The 18,882-nt window shown below is 48.4% G+C and overlaps 2 protein-coding genes across 6 annotated transcripts; one reads left to right on the top strand and one right to left on the bottom strand.

Annotated features, from left to right (window-relative positions):
* Positions 1-188: 188 nt before the first annotated feature.
* Positions 189-12,595, top strand: entpd6 (ectonucleoside triphosphate diphosphohydrolase 6). Of its 5 annotated transcripts, XR_014280468.1 has the most exons (15): positions 189-316; positions 881-1,169; positions 2,468-2,544; positions 2,848-2,991; positions 3,570-3,645; positions 6,055-6,090; positions 6,628-6,740; positions 7,889-7,968; positions 8,264-8,328; positions 8,910-9,011; positions 9,105-9,245; positions 9,864-9,920; positions 10,114-10,226; positions 10,307-11,702; positions 11,811-12,595. XR_014280468.1 is itself a non-coding variant. In XM_082557141.1 (14 exons), the coding sequence occupies exons 2-14, from the start codon at positions 911-913 to the stop codon at positions 10,388-10,390; spliced, it is 1,347 nt and encodes a 448-aa protein (XP_082413267.1). In that variant the 5' UTR covers positions 189-316; positions 900-910; the 3' UTR covers positions 10,391-12,595. The 5 variants fall into 5 exon arrangements, 4 of the variants coding, with proteins under 4 accessions (XP_082413267.1, XP_082413269.1, XP_082413268.1 ...); XM_082557141.1 differs by having other exon boundaries at positions 900-1,169; positions 10,307-12,595; XM_082557143.1 differs by having other exon boundaries at positions 6,628-6,716; positions 10,307-12,595.
* An 860-nt stretch (positions 12,596-13,455) lies between these two features.
* On the bottom strand, positions 13,456-18,392 carry aifm2 (AIF family member 2). The gene is made up of 9 exons (XM_082557144.1): positions 18,287-18,392; positions 16,860-17,033; positions 16,528-16,643; positions 16,318-16,437; positions 15,074-15,166; positions 14,688-14,796; positions 14,462-14,614; positions 14,050-14,250; positions 13,456-13,973 (listed from the first exon to the last, which is right to left on the bottom strand). The coding sequence occupies exons 2-9, from the start codon at positions 17,029-17,031 to the stop codon at positions 13,822-13,824; spliced, it is 1,116 nt and encodes a 371-aa protein (XP_082413270.1). The 5' UTR covers positions 17,032-17,033; positions 18,287-18,392; the 3' UTR covers positions 13,456-13,821.
* Between the last annotated feature and the right edge of the window lie 490 nt (positions 18,393-18,882).

Genomic DNA, 18,882 nt, shown 5'->3' with positions numbered 1-18,882 from the left:
GTGATGCTGCAGTTCGCTAATTTTACAAAGTTAAAAACATTTTAACAACATTCACAAATTCAATGAATCGTTTTAATTTGATCTTTTTTATTATATATAACAATAACGTAATTATAATATATATATAATAGAAAAGAATCATTAGCTTTTCTTTATTATTATTATTGTTGCCACGTCCATGCCGCACACTATGACGTCATCACACGGCGCCTTGTCGTTGACGGAAGTCCAGAATGAGAGAATGTGAAGTGACGAAGAGGAGGAAAGTGACCGGGTTGTTTGGTTAACGGGAGCCGCCGCTCACGGTTTCTGCTCGGTACGTCAACACTCGTTTGTCCGCTTGTCCCCGCGCCAGGACGCTGTTAGCCTGATGCTAGCCTGCAGCTAACCGGCTGATGCTAGCGGGCTCAGCTAGCTGTTAGTATCTGAGAAACTGCTGCTACAAACACGGAAACGTTTATTTTCTGCCTTTTCTGTTTAAAGTGACTTATACAAAATGTGTTTCACCTAACAAAACAGCGAACGTGATTCTAAACCAAACTCCATTTAAAAAACTGCCAGCTTAACATTGTTTGCATGCCAGCTTAACATGCGTCCTGTTTTCCTGGCAGCTGTTCATTTCAGTAAGCTAACCTGAGATTCAAGTGTAAGCTGAATAACATGAACTGCTTAGAAATGACTTCACACTAGACTCCTTATTCCAGTAGAGTGTGTAGCTTTTAGCGATCTTGTTTGAAGTGGTAGATGTTGAACTTTATTCTATGTGTGTAGAGACGCTGTGAAAGGTCTGCTGTTAAATGTGATTGTTAAATAATTTCCCCTAGGGATCAATAAAGTATTCTGATAAATGTGGATATTTTGTGCTGTCTTTGGTCACCAGCTCTTGCATCTGCACACAGAATGAGAGGCGATGAAGAGACCAAAGCTGGCCGGAGCTTTCCTCTTCGTGTGCTGCCTGTTTGCCTACCTGATGTTCGTTAAGCATCACTACTCCACCTCCAAACCGGAGGCCTACAGACTACCTCCTCACCACCAGCCTGACTCAGACCTCAGCGCAGATGAAGGGCCCACCTCTGATGCTGGACGGCGCTTCCAGTACGGCATCATGTTTGATGCTGGGAGCACTGGGACCAGAATCCATGTCTTTAAGTTCCAGATAGAGGACAAAGGTACAGCCGAACAACCAGTGTAACTCACACCAGACCCCATTCATATATCTGATGATAGCACGATGTAGTTTGCCTGATGTATCTTCAGACTCTGTAAATGTCAGAGTGCAGCTGTGTAGTCACATATCTACACTCCCTACGCCACATAAACTGATTCCCAACCAAAGTCCATTCAAATATCAGTGAATTTAACAATCTGTCGATAAATACACGGACTCAGACAGACTCAGGGTGCTACTGTTTTTTAGATCTGTTTGGAAATTTAAAATACTGCAATCCTGCATCAAACTCCATTTAAAAACTGCAGTTTTTACTGTAACCACTGTGGATTTATTTCTTTACTATTTTGAATTTTTACACAATAAATGCATTTTAACCATTTTGTAGGTAGCTTACATGACTTTTAATTCAAATAGCTGTTAATCTGGAACTCCATCAGACTCTAACCCGATCAGAAAACTGAGAAATAGCGTGACTAATATGGTGGCTTTGAGAAACTCCTGACGTATCTGAATATTTGATGTTGGTATTTTCTACAGCAACCACTGTGTATGCAGCAATGAGACACGTTGATGTTGAAGCTTTGAATCTTCTTACATTTTCGTTTCAATTTAAAGGAACTCGATGGCGTCCACTGTGACTCCAAACCAAACTCCATTTAAAAACCTTCAAGTTTAAGTTGAGTTTGTGTGTGTGTGTGAATTTGAATGATGAATATTTAATGAGAGTATGCGTGTGTTGTTGTTTTAGTAGCAGCTGATATTAATGTGTATCAGGGGATGTGTGGGTGTTAAACCTCTATGTATACATCCTCTCAGATCATATAGTGCTGCTTTTAGTGTATTTAAATCCACATGTTGGCTCCGAGCATTAATTACCAGACGTGAATCCGTGCAGACAAGAGGAGCTTTCAGCCTTTAAGTCCTGCTGCAGGGAGCTGCTGCCAGTTCAAATGGACACAAACTCATTAGTGTGTTTTAGAGCTTTCTGGTTTATTAGGCTTAGAGAAAGTTTCCTGCAGCGCTCGGCCAAATGCCTTCGTTATCGCATTTAAGCGCTAAGCTAAATCACACAGGCTGAGTGCTGTCTTGGCTCCTTTGTTAGCATCGCAGCTAACTGGACTAATGGCAGCACCTGTTAGTTATACATGCTGGGATTGTCATTAAGAGCTTAATGACAGCTCAAATGTAGGCACAGGTCCAGGGTCACTCAGTGAAATTCAATTAAATGCGCCGACGTATCGCCTCTTTTATCTGTTTAAAGCTCACAGTCACATAGTTTTATCTTTTTTCCCGCAGGAGCTCCAAAGCTGGCCCAAGAGACGTTCAGAGCCATCAAACCAGGACTGTCAGCGTACGCCGACGACCCGCAGCAGGTAGGGCGCACACGAGGGGCCACGGGAGGGCTGCACGGGTCCCACGCTCGAGTGGGCCGACTGACTGAACCTACAGCAAACAGCCCCAGAGTGACATTCAAATACTGTTTGCTTAGGAATTGTGCAGTTATCAGCGCTGATGTTCAGCATTGGTTTTCTCATCGTAACAAACAAGTTCCCCGACACGCTCACATTTGTGAGTGAATATTTCTAGAGTTGGTGCAGCGAGTGTAGTTTTGTTGCTCCGACTCAAACCTACAGTCCTACAGACTGAGCATGCTCAGAGCCTCCCTCTGTGTCCAGTGCACTGCAGGGATCGTGGAGCTCTTGGAGGTCGCCAAGTCCAGCGTCCCCCCTTCATACTGGACCTCCACCCCCGTGGTCCTGAAGGCGACGGCTGGGCTGCGTCTACTTCCTGGAGAGAAAGCCGACCAGCTGCTGGACAGAGTGAGACTCACACGTCACCTGATCTCATCTTTATTATTTCACGTTTCAGTTTTTCAATTCTTTTATTTATTTCGTATCGTTCAGACTTCGTATTTTATAAAAATCATTTAAATTTTTGAATTAATTTTTTCCCTCATTGCATTTTTTATTTTCCTGTATTTCTAAATGGAACAGCTACATTTAGGGTTTTTTCAAAATAAAACGATAACTCCAGCACAGATGTTTAAAATGTTGTGATCAGGTATCGATCAGGTCAGACTGATAACTCCTCTGGCTGCTGCTCCTCCTCCTCCTCCTCTTCATCGTCATGTTGGAGCCAGAACAGAGAAAGTCTATTAAATCTTTTAAGTAATCAGTAATAACAGGACTACAGCAGCGAGCCAGAATGTGGTTTAATCTGAGGCTTTGCTCTTATTATCAGACGAGCTCTGATGCTGCAGATTACGGGGGGGGGGTCATTTTTACAAAAATGCATCATTAAATATTAGATTATATTTAAACAGATCACTGATTGATGGGAGGCAGAAATAAAACTGTTTCACTTTGTGAAGCTCAAAGATTGTTCGCTTCGTGTCCAGGTGAGGGCGCTGTTCCTGGAGTCTCCCTTCCTGTCCACAGATGACAGCGTGTCCATCATGGACGGCACCGATGAAGGTAAGATGTTCTGATTGATCAGCCCGCACACTCCTACTTTCTAAAGATGACCTTTGTTCTGAAAATATTTCACAACAGAAGCCTCATTTGCTGAGGGCTTTTAATGTGAAATGCATACAGGAACTGTTGAGTTCCTTATGCAGCATCTTAACGGTGTGGGATAGGCCCCGTGGGCCGGCTCTGGCTCCCGGGCTGAGATGAGGTCTTTTCTTTTGAAGTGGTGCAGGAACCATGCGCAGCTGAAGAGAACGCCGCAGAGCATGACGGCACAGAAACAGGAAATAGATCCACCTGGAGCGATCTGAGGGGAGTTTCTGGAGGGTCGTGACCCCTCGCGAGGTCTCGTCCTGAGCGGGATCTTCATCTCGTTATGACATTATTAGATCAGAGGGAATCTGCAAGTCTCCTCGGGTTTAATCTGTGACGGTGATGAACCGAGCTCCGGCTCTGATTTCCCCAACGGAAAGCGTCAATATGGAGGATTAAAGAGGAGACGACGGGGGAGGCGGAGCTCAGGGGTTTGATTTGTAGACACTTCCTCTCTACAGTTACAGGAAAACATGATCAGGCTACACAGCGAAGCAGCAAATATGTTTAATTACTGGGTGAAAATCATCCAGTACTATAAACTGGGAGGGGCGGGGATAAACCAGGTTTTAGTTCAGGGCGGCGTGGGTATCCAACTTTGAATGCGAGAACGAGGCGATAGCGTAGGTGCGTCGGTGACATCAGCCATGTGACACACACACAGAGGTGGCGAGGCTGGCCGTGAGGGTCAGACTCTCGCTCACCGCCCCATGGGCCTCGTTCACACGGGAAGCTTTTTTCTGTGTCGAAATTCGGCCTTCAGTATCGTGCAGGAGCTGAACCCCCGACCTCCTGATTGGCTGACGACCCCACTCTACCTGCTGAGCCACACCCACGGTCAGCGAGGAGAGAGGCGGTGATAATGTTTGGAAATGGAAGTCCTTTCAGAGGCCTCTGTTTTTAAGAGTGAGGCGGAGCGCACAGTGTAGTTCATGTTTCACATGTTTGATTCCTGTAAATCGTCCAATCAGGATGCAGAGTGAAGGTTAACCAGTGAAGTCATTCACTGATCAGAAGTAAAGTGCATCTGCTTATTCAGGTCAACTCAAAGATGACTTTAGTGTCCGCGGTGCAGTATTTGCACTCAGCTGCATCCATTAGTGCCTTTTAGCAGCGACCTCTGACCTTTGGGCATGCAGGAGTGGGTGATTACGGGGCTCGGTACAAACTGTATCATAGGGGCTTTACCATAAAACTCTTAGCCCGATACGCTAAGAAGCAATTTCCTAACAAAACAAACAAGAGGCGGAGAAAGTCGGCTAAACACTGGCACTTAGCACCCGGCCGCCTCCCAGGAACCACTCAGAGGTCCCATTAACAATAAGTCGCTTCACTCGGACGGGCCCAGGGTAATCTGAGCCGGGATAAGCATGCTGGCCAAGAACGGCACAACATCTGAGCCACAGTCAGGCTGCGGGAGTTCAGACAGACAGACTTCAGTTTAGTCGGGAACGCCGCACAGGACTCTGTCCATTAGAGGAAAAGCAGAGCGGGATAAACGGCAAATTCAGCGATCATTAAAAGACGAGCAAGGACGAGTAGTGATCCCGCTCAGGAGAAAGAGAAAAGATTTCAGCCTCAGAAATAAACGGGACACATAATCCCCCCGTTAGATTAAGTGGGACATTATCCCACACCAACATAATTGCTTGTATGAACTACTTTAAAAGGATTGGATTATGTGCAGGCGGGCCTGTTGCCCATACAGGACAAAACACTGAACTTACATTCCCATACATATCCACCAGCAGAGACATTACAGCTGGGCCAAACATCTGGAGCTCAGGGTCACAGCTGGATCCAGGAGAGACGCATACAATACGTCCAATCAGGATCCAGCGAGGTGTTCAGGACTTGTTGAGTTAGTCCTGAATACGACGCGTGTGTTGTGGTCACGTCTGGTTACTCTGGGGGGGGGACGGGCGCAGAGACATTACAAGGGGGGCGCAGTGTGAATTTCAAAAAAAGCACTTGGACACTGCGAGCGTAATGGAGGACAGGTATTTGACGGGGCTCCCACACAAACGCAAACGAAGCCAAACGTGTTTCCAAACCAACTTCCTTCTGAGCCAAAGACTAAAACTTGTGATGAGTCTTGGTTTTGGTGTCGCCTGCACAACAGCTGTTTCCAGAGTCGGGTCCACGTTGCTGCGTCTCGTCTCCCAGAGAAACGGTTCATATTGATGGTTACGTGTTAGCGTGCTCGCTGCTGCTGCAGCACAGAAACACGAGTTTGCAGTGAAGCGCGTGAGCAGCTGAGTGTCGTCTGCATAGAGGTGTTGAATCCAGCGATCCTGTAACCTTTTCGTTTTCTCCTTTCAGGTATTTCTGCTTGGATCACCGTCAACTTCCTCACAGGTGAGAGCGCTCACCATCGTTTTTATTTAGTGCAGCAGGGGCGTGTGATCCTGTGCTCCCAGCTGATGTTGAGTGCTTTCAGGTTTTGTATGAACCGTCCTGTCATTGGCGTGTTTGGGTTCTGAGTCTTCAGTGGACGATGGTGGTGTGGAGTTTGCACGCGCTGCGTCTTCATCGATCCTCTTCCTTGGTCATGTGATCATGCCGTCAGAAACTCCACCCTAACCATGAGGCTGGATGTCCACGCCCACGACTGAACTTCAGGGTGAAACCGCCACCTCGTGTTCCCAAACAGATGACCTCTGTCCTCTCAGAAAGCCCCGAACCTCATGTTGGGCCTCCACGTAGCATGCACACTGGCTCCATTTTTAACACTGCGGCAGGAAGTGGATGTGGATTGGTGTGATTTATGATGCGTGTGTGTGTTTTAAACCAGATTAATGTGCACAAGAAACGGTGATTACCTGTTATTGGATTAAACTGCAGCTCGCTCTTCCTCCTAATCTCCCCCTCCTCCCTCTCTCTCTCTCTTTTCAGGTGGTCTTCACAGTGCTCACTCGCCCACAGTGGGGATGCTGGATTTGGGAGGTGGGTCGACTCAGATCACCTTCAGCCCTCAGGACGAGGTGAGGACTCGCACAGGTGAAAGGGTGAGGAAGACTGAGAGAGGAAGAGCTCTGTCCCCTCAGTCAAACTACCAGGATGGCTCCGTCTTAGGCTTTAATCTGGAAACGCCTCACTAATCCCAAATAAACAGCCTCACATCAGGCAGGGGAGGAGAAAGGGAGTGAAGAGGGGTCTATTTAGGTCAGGCTTCGTACACGAGGGATTGGCCAGTTCTTCTTCAGCCTGTGAGAGGAGGAGGAGGAGGAGGAGGGGGGGAGGGGGGGATGCAAACGAGGAACTGAGGCAGCAAAAGCTCCAGATGAAGCTTTCTTCTTACTGAGGTCTGACAGCATCAGCAGGAGGGTGGAGGACGGCCTCCCAAGAAAAAACCCACCCGGTGTTTGAGAGTACAACACAGAGAGCTGTGCAAAAGTCTTGAGCCACCCCTCAGGTCTGCTGAGCAGCTCTCGAGCTTCCTGAAGCTCCTTAAAGTTCTTCTGTGGACATTGGCTGCTTTTCCTCTCCTGTTCAGTCCTTGTACGGGAGCTTTCTCACAGGAATGACAGTGAATCCCACACACCTGAGCAGAGGTGCAGTTAGTTAGCATCAGCCTGTCTCACAAACTCATCATCTGTTCCAGTTTCTTTACCAAATCTGTCAAAAATGCCAACGATATCACAGCTTCTCATGAAAACAGGATTTTGTCTCCAACACGGTGATTCCAAAGAGCTGTCAGCTGAAACTCTGCACATCTCAGCGTGGTGTCAGTGTGTCCTCAAAACCCTGAGGAAAGTGGACAGAAGAAGCTTCCTGTTCCAGCATGACAACGATGCAAACACACTGTCAGTGCAGTGAAAGCACACCTGGATCTGACACCACACAGCAGGACACCATCAGTCACGGACGGGCCTCCGCAGAGCCGCCCTCAGCTGAGGAGACGTCTTCCTGAGGATCCTCACAGAGCTGACAGCTGCTCACACCAAATACACACTCCGTGTTTCCATGTGTGTGTACTGTATTTACATGTGTGTTTGCACAGTACTGTCAGAAAACGCTCTCAGGAAAAATAAGCAGCAGATTGATTTTCTGTGGATTTGTTCCACCCAGCGTGGAAGCAACACTCGAAGGAATCGTCTGTTTTTAGAGCCGACCCAGCGTCACAGAAGCCTGAAGATCTTTTCTTTCTGTGCAGAAAACCATCCAGACCTCACCTATCGACTACATCCGGACCTTCCAGATGTTCAACCACCCACATGTGGTCTACACTCACAGGTACACGCACTCACACTGTGCCTGTGCTGATTGGCTGATGTGAAGTCAGCTGGTGGGTCACACACAGCTGTCAGTCAGAGGCTCGCTGACGTGATTGAACTCGTCGAGTTTCCGGTTTAATCGTCGTGTTTGCTGTTCGAGTCTCAGTAGCGACGTTAACACGCAGGAACTGATTGTGAGCTTAAAAAGTTAAAAATCTAAAGAAGCAGGAAGAACCAAACGTGTCAGCGCAGACACATTCATTTTCTGATGATCAGCTGATCGATTATGGATTATTGATGTGCTCTCTCTGCAGCTATCTGGGTCTGGGCCTGATGTCGGCTCGCCTCGCCATCTTGGGAGGCGTCGGTGCCCCGCCCTGTACGTACCTGACCTGTTTTTCTTTTTCTTGTTTTTCAGTTTTCAGATTTTCATCTCAGCCTGTTGTGCCCCCACCCACCCCCGCCCGGCAGATAAATAAGCCATTATCTAATCTTTTAATAACACACTGCAAGATTAATTCCTTGCTGGCCAGCTGTTGCTGCGGTTTAACTGCTGCAAGAAGCTGCAGCTCAGATCCTCTCTGCTGTCGGGCTGTTTATGTGCACGCAGGCGTCGCCGTGTCCGTGGCGGTGTCGCGTTCAGGCGTCCTGCTGGGACCGTTTTAACCACACATCATATATTTGTGACTTTTTGGAAAACTGCTGTAGCAGACTGACAGCATTTGGCTAAAGCAGGAAGTGTGTGCAAGCAAACTGCTGCAAACATGAGCCATCGTCACTGCAATAACCTCACCGCTGCCTCTGCTGGCGGTCGGAGGAACTGCAGGGCCGTGTGTCGTTGTTTTACTGTTCGCGGGTTTGAGATGAGATAAACAGACAAACGTGTGTCTGTGTTTGTGTGTCTGTGTTTGTGTGTCTGTGTGTGTCTGTGTTTGTGTGTCTGTGTGTGTCTGTGTGCAGTAGGGGGCAGCCCGGAGCTGGTCAGCCCCTGCCTTGCTCCAGAGTACTCGGGCAGCTGGGAGCACGCTGACGTGGTCTACACTGTGAAAGGCCAGAGCACAGGTGAGCAGATCATCTCTGATTGGTGGTGTGGTTGCCATGGTTACTCATGATGCAGCTGGGGTTAGGAACCTTTTGTGTGCACGTGTGTTTCAGGGGAGCCGTTTTACGAGGCGTGCCTGAACAGAGTGGAGAAGGTTTTGTACCAGAAGGTGGCGAAGGCGTCCGGCGTGACCGACATGGACTTCTACGCCTTCTCCTTCTACTACGACCGCGCCGTCGACATCGGCGCCATCGGTGAGGAAATACTGCCGCTCTGCTGCTTGCCTGCAGGGGGCAGCATGTCAGGCTGATCCATCATGGCGTAAACAGGAAGCCAAATAAACCTCGACGAGGGCGTGGCGTCCGTTGAAGCCGCAGAAACGCTCGGCGCTGCTGCGTTCGCGACTCAAACTTCTTTTTTGGCGGATTTTAGAAGACGAATCGTTTGTGAAGCCGCGCCGTTACAGGGGAAGTTACCCGGCACACCTGTTGTCCCCGGGGGGCGTCCCATTTATCAGAGCGTCCTGAATGTGGCCCGGCGTTACCTGCAGACCAGGTGTGAGGAAGGGTCAGAGTTGGAGCTTCACGTTCAGGCGGCGTTCGCTCACTGACTCGGGTTTAATCGCTCGTAGGCGCAACTTTCATCAGAGCCTCGTCCCAGACTTCCTGTTTTGTGTTTACCAGAGCCGATTGGCTCACAGCCGCCCCCGTCCCGCAAGCTGCCGTTTGTCACCTTTAACATGACGTTTGACTGTGGGAGCCCACAGTTCCTGAACACAGCTGATCCCAGAAAAGCTGGAAAACCGGGAACGTTCGTGTTAAGGAGCTGCTGCAGGTTTCTGTTTAACCCTCCTCTCTGTGCTCTGTGTCCAGACGAGAAGAAGGGAGGAAGCATCAGAGTGTCCGACTACACCGACGCAGCGAAGAAAGGTGAGACGGCGCCCTCTGCTGGACGTCACTCAGAGCTGCCGTCATCATCAATGAAGCCAGAACGTGTTTCTGACCCGACTCTAGTCCACATGATTGATTAGTTTATGCTAACCCCACAGAGGTCCAATTAAATGTTGATATCAGCAGATTTTTTTTTAATCGGTGACCGCTGTGGGTGTTTTTCTCCCTGCAGGGTGCAGCGACGTGTCCGTCGGTCCTCAGCGGAGCCCCTTCCTCTGTCTGGACCTGGTCTACATCTCAGCCCTGCTGCAGGAGCTCGGCTTCCCTCCACACAAGCAGTTCAGGGTGAGCTTCCTGTCTCGCTTCTATCGATTCCTTTAAAACCATCGATCCGTCTCACCTCTCTGACGTTGTCTGTGTCCCAGCTTGCGAGGACCATCAACCAGGTGGAGACCAGCTGGGCTCTGGGCGCCACTTTCCACTACATCGAGTCCCTGAAGGCACACTGAAGCTCTGAGCTTTTATTTTGAAAAGCTCGGGGTCCTGCTTACTCTGAACACAGCTGACTGATGATGTTTGTGCCAAAGCAGAAATCTGAGCGGTGGGATAAAAACGTGACGTGTGTGAAAGCGGCTCATTCAGACCGGCGGTCAGGAGGCCGGGGCTGAACTCGCTACGGTCCCAGCGTGGTTCATTAATCGAATATTTCACATTTTTAAGACCGAAAGGATGCGGTGGAGCCAAGGGTTTGTGAGCCAGTGACGGGAAAAAATAAAACCCTGTTTATGTGTTTGTTTGTTCTGTGGCTCTTTTCCATTAGATAAACCTTTGTTAGTCCCACACGTGGGAAACTTGTTTGGTCACGGCACAAAGTTAACCATTTAACACGTTAGTGCTCTTCTCTTTTAGGTTTCTGGGATGTTGTTGGTAGTGTTGTGGGTTTTTCCGTAGATGTGTCGGTTTCTTGCGAGTTCTGCGTCGGTGTTTTGGGAATTTGGGTCGTTGTTTCTGAGCGTCGCCTGAATGACCGTCAGCGTGTCTTCTCACCTGATCAAACTAAGCCGGGCTCAGTGTGAGCAGCTCGTTGGCGACTGATTGTTTTTATTCTGAAGGACTTCCTGTTTGTATCCCTGTAGTTTCATGATGAGCAGATGTTTAAACGGTTCCTGTAGAAACCCGTCTGTTTGGCTCTCAGGTGCTGAGACCGTAAGAGTCTGAGTCACGTGACTTTGGCGTCGCCTCCTCTGATGTCAGCTGTTCCTGAGTGGAAGCTTCAGCGTGTGAAACTTTCACATAAGATCAGGATGAGACAAAGAAGGGTTATTATGAACTGTGAATCATGGCGAGCTGCTCTGTGAGAGCCTCAAATAGACCTGAGTGTCCTTCTGTTACGTGGAGAAGCTCCTCCTCTCTGTAACGTTCGTCTCAGTGATGATCATCTTCAAACCACCGAAGCAGCAGCTGGGCTCTCAGCAGGCCAGAGCTACACCGGCTTATTTCACACAGAGCGGCTCTGCATCAGTCCCAATATTAAATTGAAGAATGTGAAATGTTTTCCTTCAGCTGATCCTGTGCTTCATATGAATGATGATGTTTGCAGGTTTTTAAGGATGTATTTTTATATTCTGAATCATAAACTCTGTATTGTGATCAATAATTCATTGGAATAAAAACTGGAAACAGCTTTAATTCATAAAAACCTGAAGGTTTCACTTAAACACATTCAGGAAAAATAAAGTTTAACAGAAGATGATGGAGGTGTGAAGGTGTTTGTCCTCAGCGTCCTGCAGCAGGAAGCCCACAAACACAGGTGTGCTTCAGGTGAGTGCGTGCAGGTCTGCTCTTCTCTTTTTGTAGGATGTGGCGGGCGGCTTTAACGCTTTCAGTGTGAATGAAAGCACCCGATTGGTTCCTTACCTTTGAAAACAGGAAGCTGCATCAGCGTGGAGCGGCCCTGAAGTTTGCTCGTCACAGAGAAACCAGCGAGTCTGCACCAGCTGACGTTTCACCGTCATCCTGAAGCTCCAGGTGTTTCAGGAGAAAGCACGCCGATGAGGAGTAAAGGACGCCTCGCACGCCGAACACCACCTGCTCTCACTCACACCTTGACCCATGTGACCTTAATGACTGGTGTGATGATGGTGGCTCTCCACCAGCTGTTAGAGCCTCCTGGATGAAGGGGAAAGAATCAAGAGACCGATAAGACAAGGAACACAAGACCACACGGCTGAGTTTGACCTGAAAACTGTCGGCGTGATGACGAGGATGCAGCGTTGAACAGCGAAGCAGGAAATGATAGAATGACGGCAACAACAGAACTTTAAATCAAATCTTTGAATGATGGAACCAGCGGCCAGCTCTCAGCTGTGAGGTCTGACCCTCCACCTTCACTCAGACCTCCTGAGACGATACTAACTCAGCGTTTCTTCAACTCGTTTATTGCAAACGTGTAAAAACAGTACATGTCCCAGACGGCCTCAGGTGTCTGCTGAGGGCCCTGCTACAGTCACTGTGCTGTCTGGATTATGATGCTAATAAAGTTTTAATGTTTAAAAAAGCAGCGGTGATGAACCTGCAGGCAGCATGTAAAGCCGAGATCTTGGCTAATGCTATTAAAGATATCACAGGGCTAACTGAATTTGGCTAGCAGCAAACCTAGCTTGATAATGTTTACCATATAGTGTAAATTAATAAAAAATATTTCATATGTTTAATATTTGTTCCAGAATACTTTTACATAAACAAAGGCATTTTTCTCTTTCACCTCCACATACCATACATATGACATCACAACCTGATTGGCTGGTTGTGACGTTGATCCTGGACGAACGTTACTACGTGGCGGGTCCACTGGAGCCCAGTTTACAGCGAGTCACGCAGCCTCATCAAGATCTGAAGAAACGTTTCTGTGCAGACGTTTACGTGAGATTAGTGTGAATGCTTGAATGCTGTCTCCTTCAAAACCGCTCAACTTAAAACTTTATTCAACAAAAACATTTCAGCCGTTTCAGAGTTTATGTGTGTGGGACGGAATGTTGGCGCTAGCGTGAGAGGAGGAAAGAAATTAATCTTGAAATCTTCCTTTAAACTGCTGCTGTGTCCGCAGCGTTTGCTCTACAGGTATGATTTTACCCTCAAAATGTAGCCATCGCTGTCCTCTTTCATCCAATGTGTTTACTATTGTACTAGGTGTTATGGTTCTTTCGTAAATGTCACCGATGCACAGCCTCCTCCCTCCAACTCTTCCATAGACTCTAATGTTAAAAGGGCTCAGAAAGTTGGTTTGAAAATCAGAAGTACAGGCTGTCTTTACACTGTCGTCACGCCCATATAATAAACTCCACAGGCATGAAAACTGAGAATTTGGTAGACTGGACATTGCTGCCGCTCACGGTGAAAGAATTTTGTCAATACGACTCCAAGTTGTGTCCAGTGTTTGCTCTACAGCCATCATTTTACCCTCAAATCACAGCCATCGTTGTTCTCTTTCCAACACCGAGTCTTTCAAAGCTCAGAGATGTGAACGTTTTAAACTGTGTGGATCCAAGTGGAGGGATCACATTGAATCACTGAATGAGTAAAAAGAATATGAACTTTTAATATTCATTCAGATGTTTTCTGACTTTAAATTTTCTTTTCTCATTTCTTAGGTTTTTCTAATTTACAATTAAAACATTTTCAGCTTTTTTCCAACTTCTTCTTCTGTGTAAACGTCAACGTTTAGCAGTTCAGCACTTTTGTTTTCAGATTAAACTCTGTTTTTTTTCTCATTCAAATTTTTTAACTTAAAATTCAGCAATTAATTCATTTCAGTGCATACATTCAGATTCAAGCATTCACACTGCAGTTTCTTTAGAAAATGCACTTCCCAGTTATAAATGATTGGCATGTGTGCGTGCATGCGCACACGCGTGTGCGTGCATGCGCGTGAGTTAGAGTCTCAGGGCTGTTTCTGCTTCATCTCCTTCCAGCTCTTCCACACCAGGACATCTCGACTTTTTCCCCAGGCGACGAACCAGCGGGGCAGCCTGAAGCCGTTGTATTGACCCACGCCGTCGTCATGGCCCATCGCCAGCAGCATGGTGACGTTACCTAGCAACCAGGAAGAACTCGAGTCAGCCAGAGAACAGAGGCAGGTGACCAACAGCCCGGCATGGTGAGCGCATACCTGTTTGATAGGAAGTCAGCTCCTTCCCGCTCACACTGTTGGCAATGTTGGCCACGGCGACAGCGGCGTGGAAGCCGGCGTTGTACGCCGTCTTGGGCTCGTTGACATTGGTGCAGTCACCCACGGCGAAGATGTTGGAGAAACCGTCGACCTGCAAGTGGTCGTTGACCTTCAAGGCCCCGTTTTCAGCCATACTGTCATCTGTGAGCAGAAACCAGTCGCTGATCAATGCAGCCATCGTTAAAAATAAATGTCTACGTGATTTTTCAGGCTAGCAGAGGCGGGACTCGGCATTATCACTTCCTGTGACACTGTAAGTAAGAAGAGTGACGTCGGGCGACCCTGTGGTCAAACCGCAGCGTGGAGTGAAAGAAGGAAATGACCTCCGTGCGTGTGGGTTTGCTGTTCTTACTGAAGGTGGCGCTGTAGGCTGCAGAGTTGATCTTGAGCCCGGTGCAGCAGATGATCAGATCCGTGACCAGCGTTTCGCCGTGGTCCGTGATCACCTCCGTGTTCTTCGTCATCGTGTTCAGCGGCAGCTCCGACAAGTTGCTCACTTTCTGTCCTGAAAACACGGCGGTGGAAAGTGAGCCAAACCCCGAGCTGACGTGAGCCGTCACCTGCAGGCGTGAACTCACCCAACACAAGCTCCACCCCCTTCTCCAAGAGAACCTGATTGGCCTCGCGCCTGATGCTGGGCAGCAGCTCCGGGTCAGCCAGCCCGAGTTTGGAGTGGATCAGAACCACCTGGAGGGGTCGACGCGGAGGAGAGAGCGGGGTCAGCGTTCAAAGGGCAGCAGCAGAGGTCAGAGGTCAATTTAATTCAGTTTTATTTATACAGTGCAAAGTCTCGAGCGCAGTCAGCTCAAGGAGCTCCACCAATCTGAAGACCACGGCTGAGTAAGCACTTGGCCACACAAATCTAACAGGAAGCAGACTCCAGCAGAAGCAGGCTGAGGGCGAGACTGACGGGGGCGAGGGCGGGACAAAGACATGCTGTGGAAGACAGGTCAAAGGTCATCACCTTCTTATCAGGATACTCTGTCTTTATCTCTGCAGCCATCTCCACACCGGTCGATCCTCCGCCGACCACCAACACCGAGTCAGCAGCCTGAACCTGCACACAAAGACACACACACAGACACGTGCACGCACATACGCACACAAAGACACAGACACCCACCCACGTATGCACACGCACACACACACGTGCACACACACGTGCACGCACACAGACACACACACAGACACACACACAGACACACAGCGTGAGGAATTTACATATTTTTAACTTGACTTCTTGAAGTTTTCTGGGTTTTTGTTGTCGTGTGAAACATTGAAAAACCAGACAGAGAAACACAATCTGACACGTCAGCTGCAAAACAGCTTTGCAGTAAAACCTCCTGCTCGGGTCTACCAGAGGCCCGGCAGCTTGAGGGTCCTGCAGTATCTCAGCTGTTCCCAGGACTGCGCTCGTCTTCACAGAGATGTCCGACGTTGTTCCCGGGATCTGCTGGAGTCGTTCTCGCAGTTTGGGAGTCACTGCACCCAGTGCTCCACTGGGACCACCGTCACCTTCACCCTGCACATCTCCTGCAGCTCTTCTCTGAGCCCTTGGTACTCCTGCAGCTTCTCGTGTTCCTTCTTCCTGAGGTTGCTGTTGTTCAGTATCACTACATCTGTCACTACGGCCGTCTCCTGGTCGTCTACCACCACTACGCCCGGTTGGTCCCACAGGACTCAGTTAACCCGTGTTGTATTTCCTGTAAAAGGCCTTTTTGTACCATTCTGAAATGTGCACTCTCTTTCAGTTTTAGCTAACTTTACCTTTATTTAAGCCTCTGTTCACCACTCACCTTTCCAGCTGTTCATCGGACCTGAACTGCAATAAATAACTGGAAACACGGGCTGTTCTAACACTTGTGTATGTATATCTGCGTTAAACATTACAATAATAAAACAAACGGTTTTGAAAAAATATTAAGTAATAAAATAAAACTAATTTCACTCACTAATACTGGACAGTTCTATTTCAGTACAGAGATAAACTTTAGTATAAAACTTGTACATTAATGTACTTTTTAGAGTAGAGTTTATACTTTACTCTAAATCTACGTTTACATGAACTTTTCCATGGCAGTATTTTTTCTGCTGGTGAAGTTCAAACTAAAATGTATTAAATTATTAAATATGAAGATTTGAAATTCAACCAAAAAAGGTTAAATAACAATAACTTCTAAACAAACAGCAGTAAAACCTGGATCGAACCTCTCTGATGAAGTCCTCGTACTTCTGGACCGCCTCCTTATGCGACGCCACCGTGTTGAACTTCCCGGGGAACGGCCCGTCGGTGCCAGTGCACAGGATGAGGTGGGAGTACTGGATCTCCTGCGGCACAAACGACACAGATTCAGCTGCAGCTTCACCTCCTCCTCATGCTGCAGAAGAAGCTCCACAGGGAGCTGCTGTGGTCCTCACCCTCCCTCCCTCCAGGATCACCAGCTGCCTGTCTGTGTCGACGAGCTCCACCCGACCCTGAACGAAGCTCTCGCCAAACGTCTCGGCGTACGGGATGAAGGTCTTCTGAGCAAAGCCTGCACACAGCACAGCACTAATTTTTTTTAAATTAAAATGTGTAAAAATAACATAAATCTAGAATAAAATCAGCAAACACAACAAGATAGAAGAATAACAGTCGACGAGGTCATCTTAAAGTGAAGATAATATAAGTACCAGAAACTACTTTTAGAACTGACAGGAGAACAGGTGAGTACAGGTGTGGACAGGTTGTACAGGTGTGCTCATGGTACCTGGCTGTACGGCGGCTCGCAGAGCGCCCAGGTTGTGATGGAAAGCGTCTCTCATGTCGATCAGAGTGAAGCCGAATCCTCGATACTTCAGGTCTTGAGCTGCAGCGATTCCACCAAATCCTCCGCCCACCACCACCACGTGGACACCCTCGGTTGACACCTGACCCCCCATCTCTGCAGCCACACACACACACACACACACACGAAGTCACTACTACAGGTTGACCACACCTGACGTCGTCACCCCAGAGGTCTGAAGCTTCTTAAACCTGCATTCTCTCTGACGCCCAGCAGAGGGCGCCCACTCTGAAGTCTGATTCAATTGGGTTTGCTCAGCTGACCTTTGACCTCAGTAAACTCTGTCCTGATGAGTTTCTGCTCTGTCGCTACTTTCAGGTCTGACTGAATCAAACAGGAAGTCTATTTTGGTCCTGTCAGAGGGCGGGGCTAAACAGTGACTGACTAGTTGCTCGTTGCTCATGAAATCCAAACGACTGCTTCATGTTCGTGGACATGCACTGCTCCTTTTCAGCAACACTCAGCACACCTTTGAATGAATTTCAGCCAAAAGAACAAACAGTAACTCTGCTGTGTCCACAGGGGCGTGTCCATAGGGGAGTGTCCACAGTGGGGCACCATGAGGTCAACCCCCCCGGCACCACGCTGCAGAATAAACGCTGTGACGTCTCACAAACTGAAACCGTCGACTATCAAAAGCTCCAACAACACTCAGCTCCAAGCTTCAAACACACCGCTGCCATCTTTTATATACAGGCTGTGATTTCTGCTGATTACATAACGCCCACTACTTTAATCTCAGCCTGTGTTTCTACAGGTGTACACAGACCACACCCCCTCCATCTTCTGAGAGCTCACCTGAGCATCACTCACAGGGAGATGAAGCTGGTCCTGCTCACCTGCAGTGTCCTCAGGTGAGCCTGAGCTGCTCAGATGGTCTTATCGACGCATCAGCTGTGAGCTCAGAGGCATGCGGGCGGTGAGGCAGGTACAGGTACGCCAAACATGTGGCGCAGATAGAATCGGGTGACGTTTACTTCCTCGGTTTTCCGGTTCTAAATCGGACTCATCGAGTAGGCTACAAACTGATGAGTACGTGTAGGTGTAGGTTCTGCTGCTCCTCTTCATCACTCTGCAGGAAACTCCTGCTCGAGCATCCAGATTAACAGGCGTTGGTCTTTTTGTTGTTCAACAGCATCAAGACTGACGGAGTGTGTTTGAGATGACCTCACAGGTGACACGCTTGGCGTTTTTTTTGCTGGTTTGTCGGTAGCAGCTCCTGAAACGCAAGACTGCCACACATCTGTTCGACCAACGCCAGTTAATCTGGAACACCGGCCTCACGTGAGCTACCTGCCGCTGCCAGCCCGTCTCTCTGACACCTGCCCGCGCGAACGGGAGGAACTCACCTGCTGTAGGTACGCGCCTCGGTCACGTCGTCGTCTTCTTCTCCGCGGGTGTCTGACCGCAGCGTCTTTCTTACCGAGCTCCTCCTCCTCTGATGACACCAGTTCTCCCCCAATCACAGCCCGGCTCCCCATGAAGGAGGCGGGGGTAGGCGTGCTGCTTTCAGGTGCTGTAGGAAATATTATTTTTAAGGCGAGGCGTGACCTTTAAAGCAGTTTACCTGTGATGGGAGCGGTCTGTAAAACTTTATTAGTGAGGAGTAAAAGAATATAATTTTTTAAAAACCGATCAGATGATGGTAAATGGTCTGTATTTGTATAGCGCTTCACTAGTCCCTAAGGACCCAAAGCGCTTTACATATCCATACATTCACACACTGGTGATGGCAGCTACATTGTAGCCACAGCCACCCTGGGGCGCACTGACAGATGATCATTATTTTCTTTTAAGGCCCTTTGATTTATTCATGGCTCTGAGCCAGAGATGTCCTCACAGGCCACATGAAAGCTACAGCTCCGCTGATGTCCAGCAGAGGCAGCAGTGAGTCCGTCCCGACGCACATGTTAAAATAAGCATGCTTACAGCGCGACACCTGCAC

The sequence above is a fragment of the Aulonocara stuartgranti genome (assembly GCF_965226115.1).
Source record: "Aulonocara stuartgranti genome assembly, chromosome: 13".
NCBI lineage: Eukaryota > Metazoa > Chordata > Actinopteri > Cichliformes > Cichlidae > Aulonocara > Aulonocara stuartgranti.
Note: the sequence above shows the minus strand (reverse complement) of the source record. Positions and strands in the feature narration are given on the sequence as shown.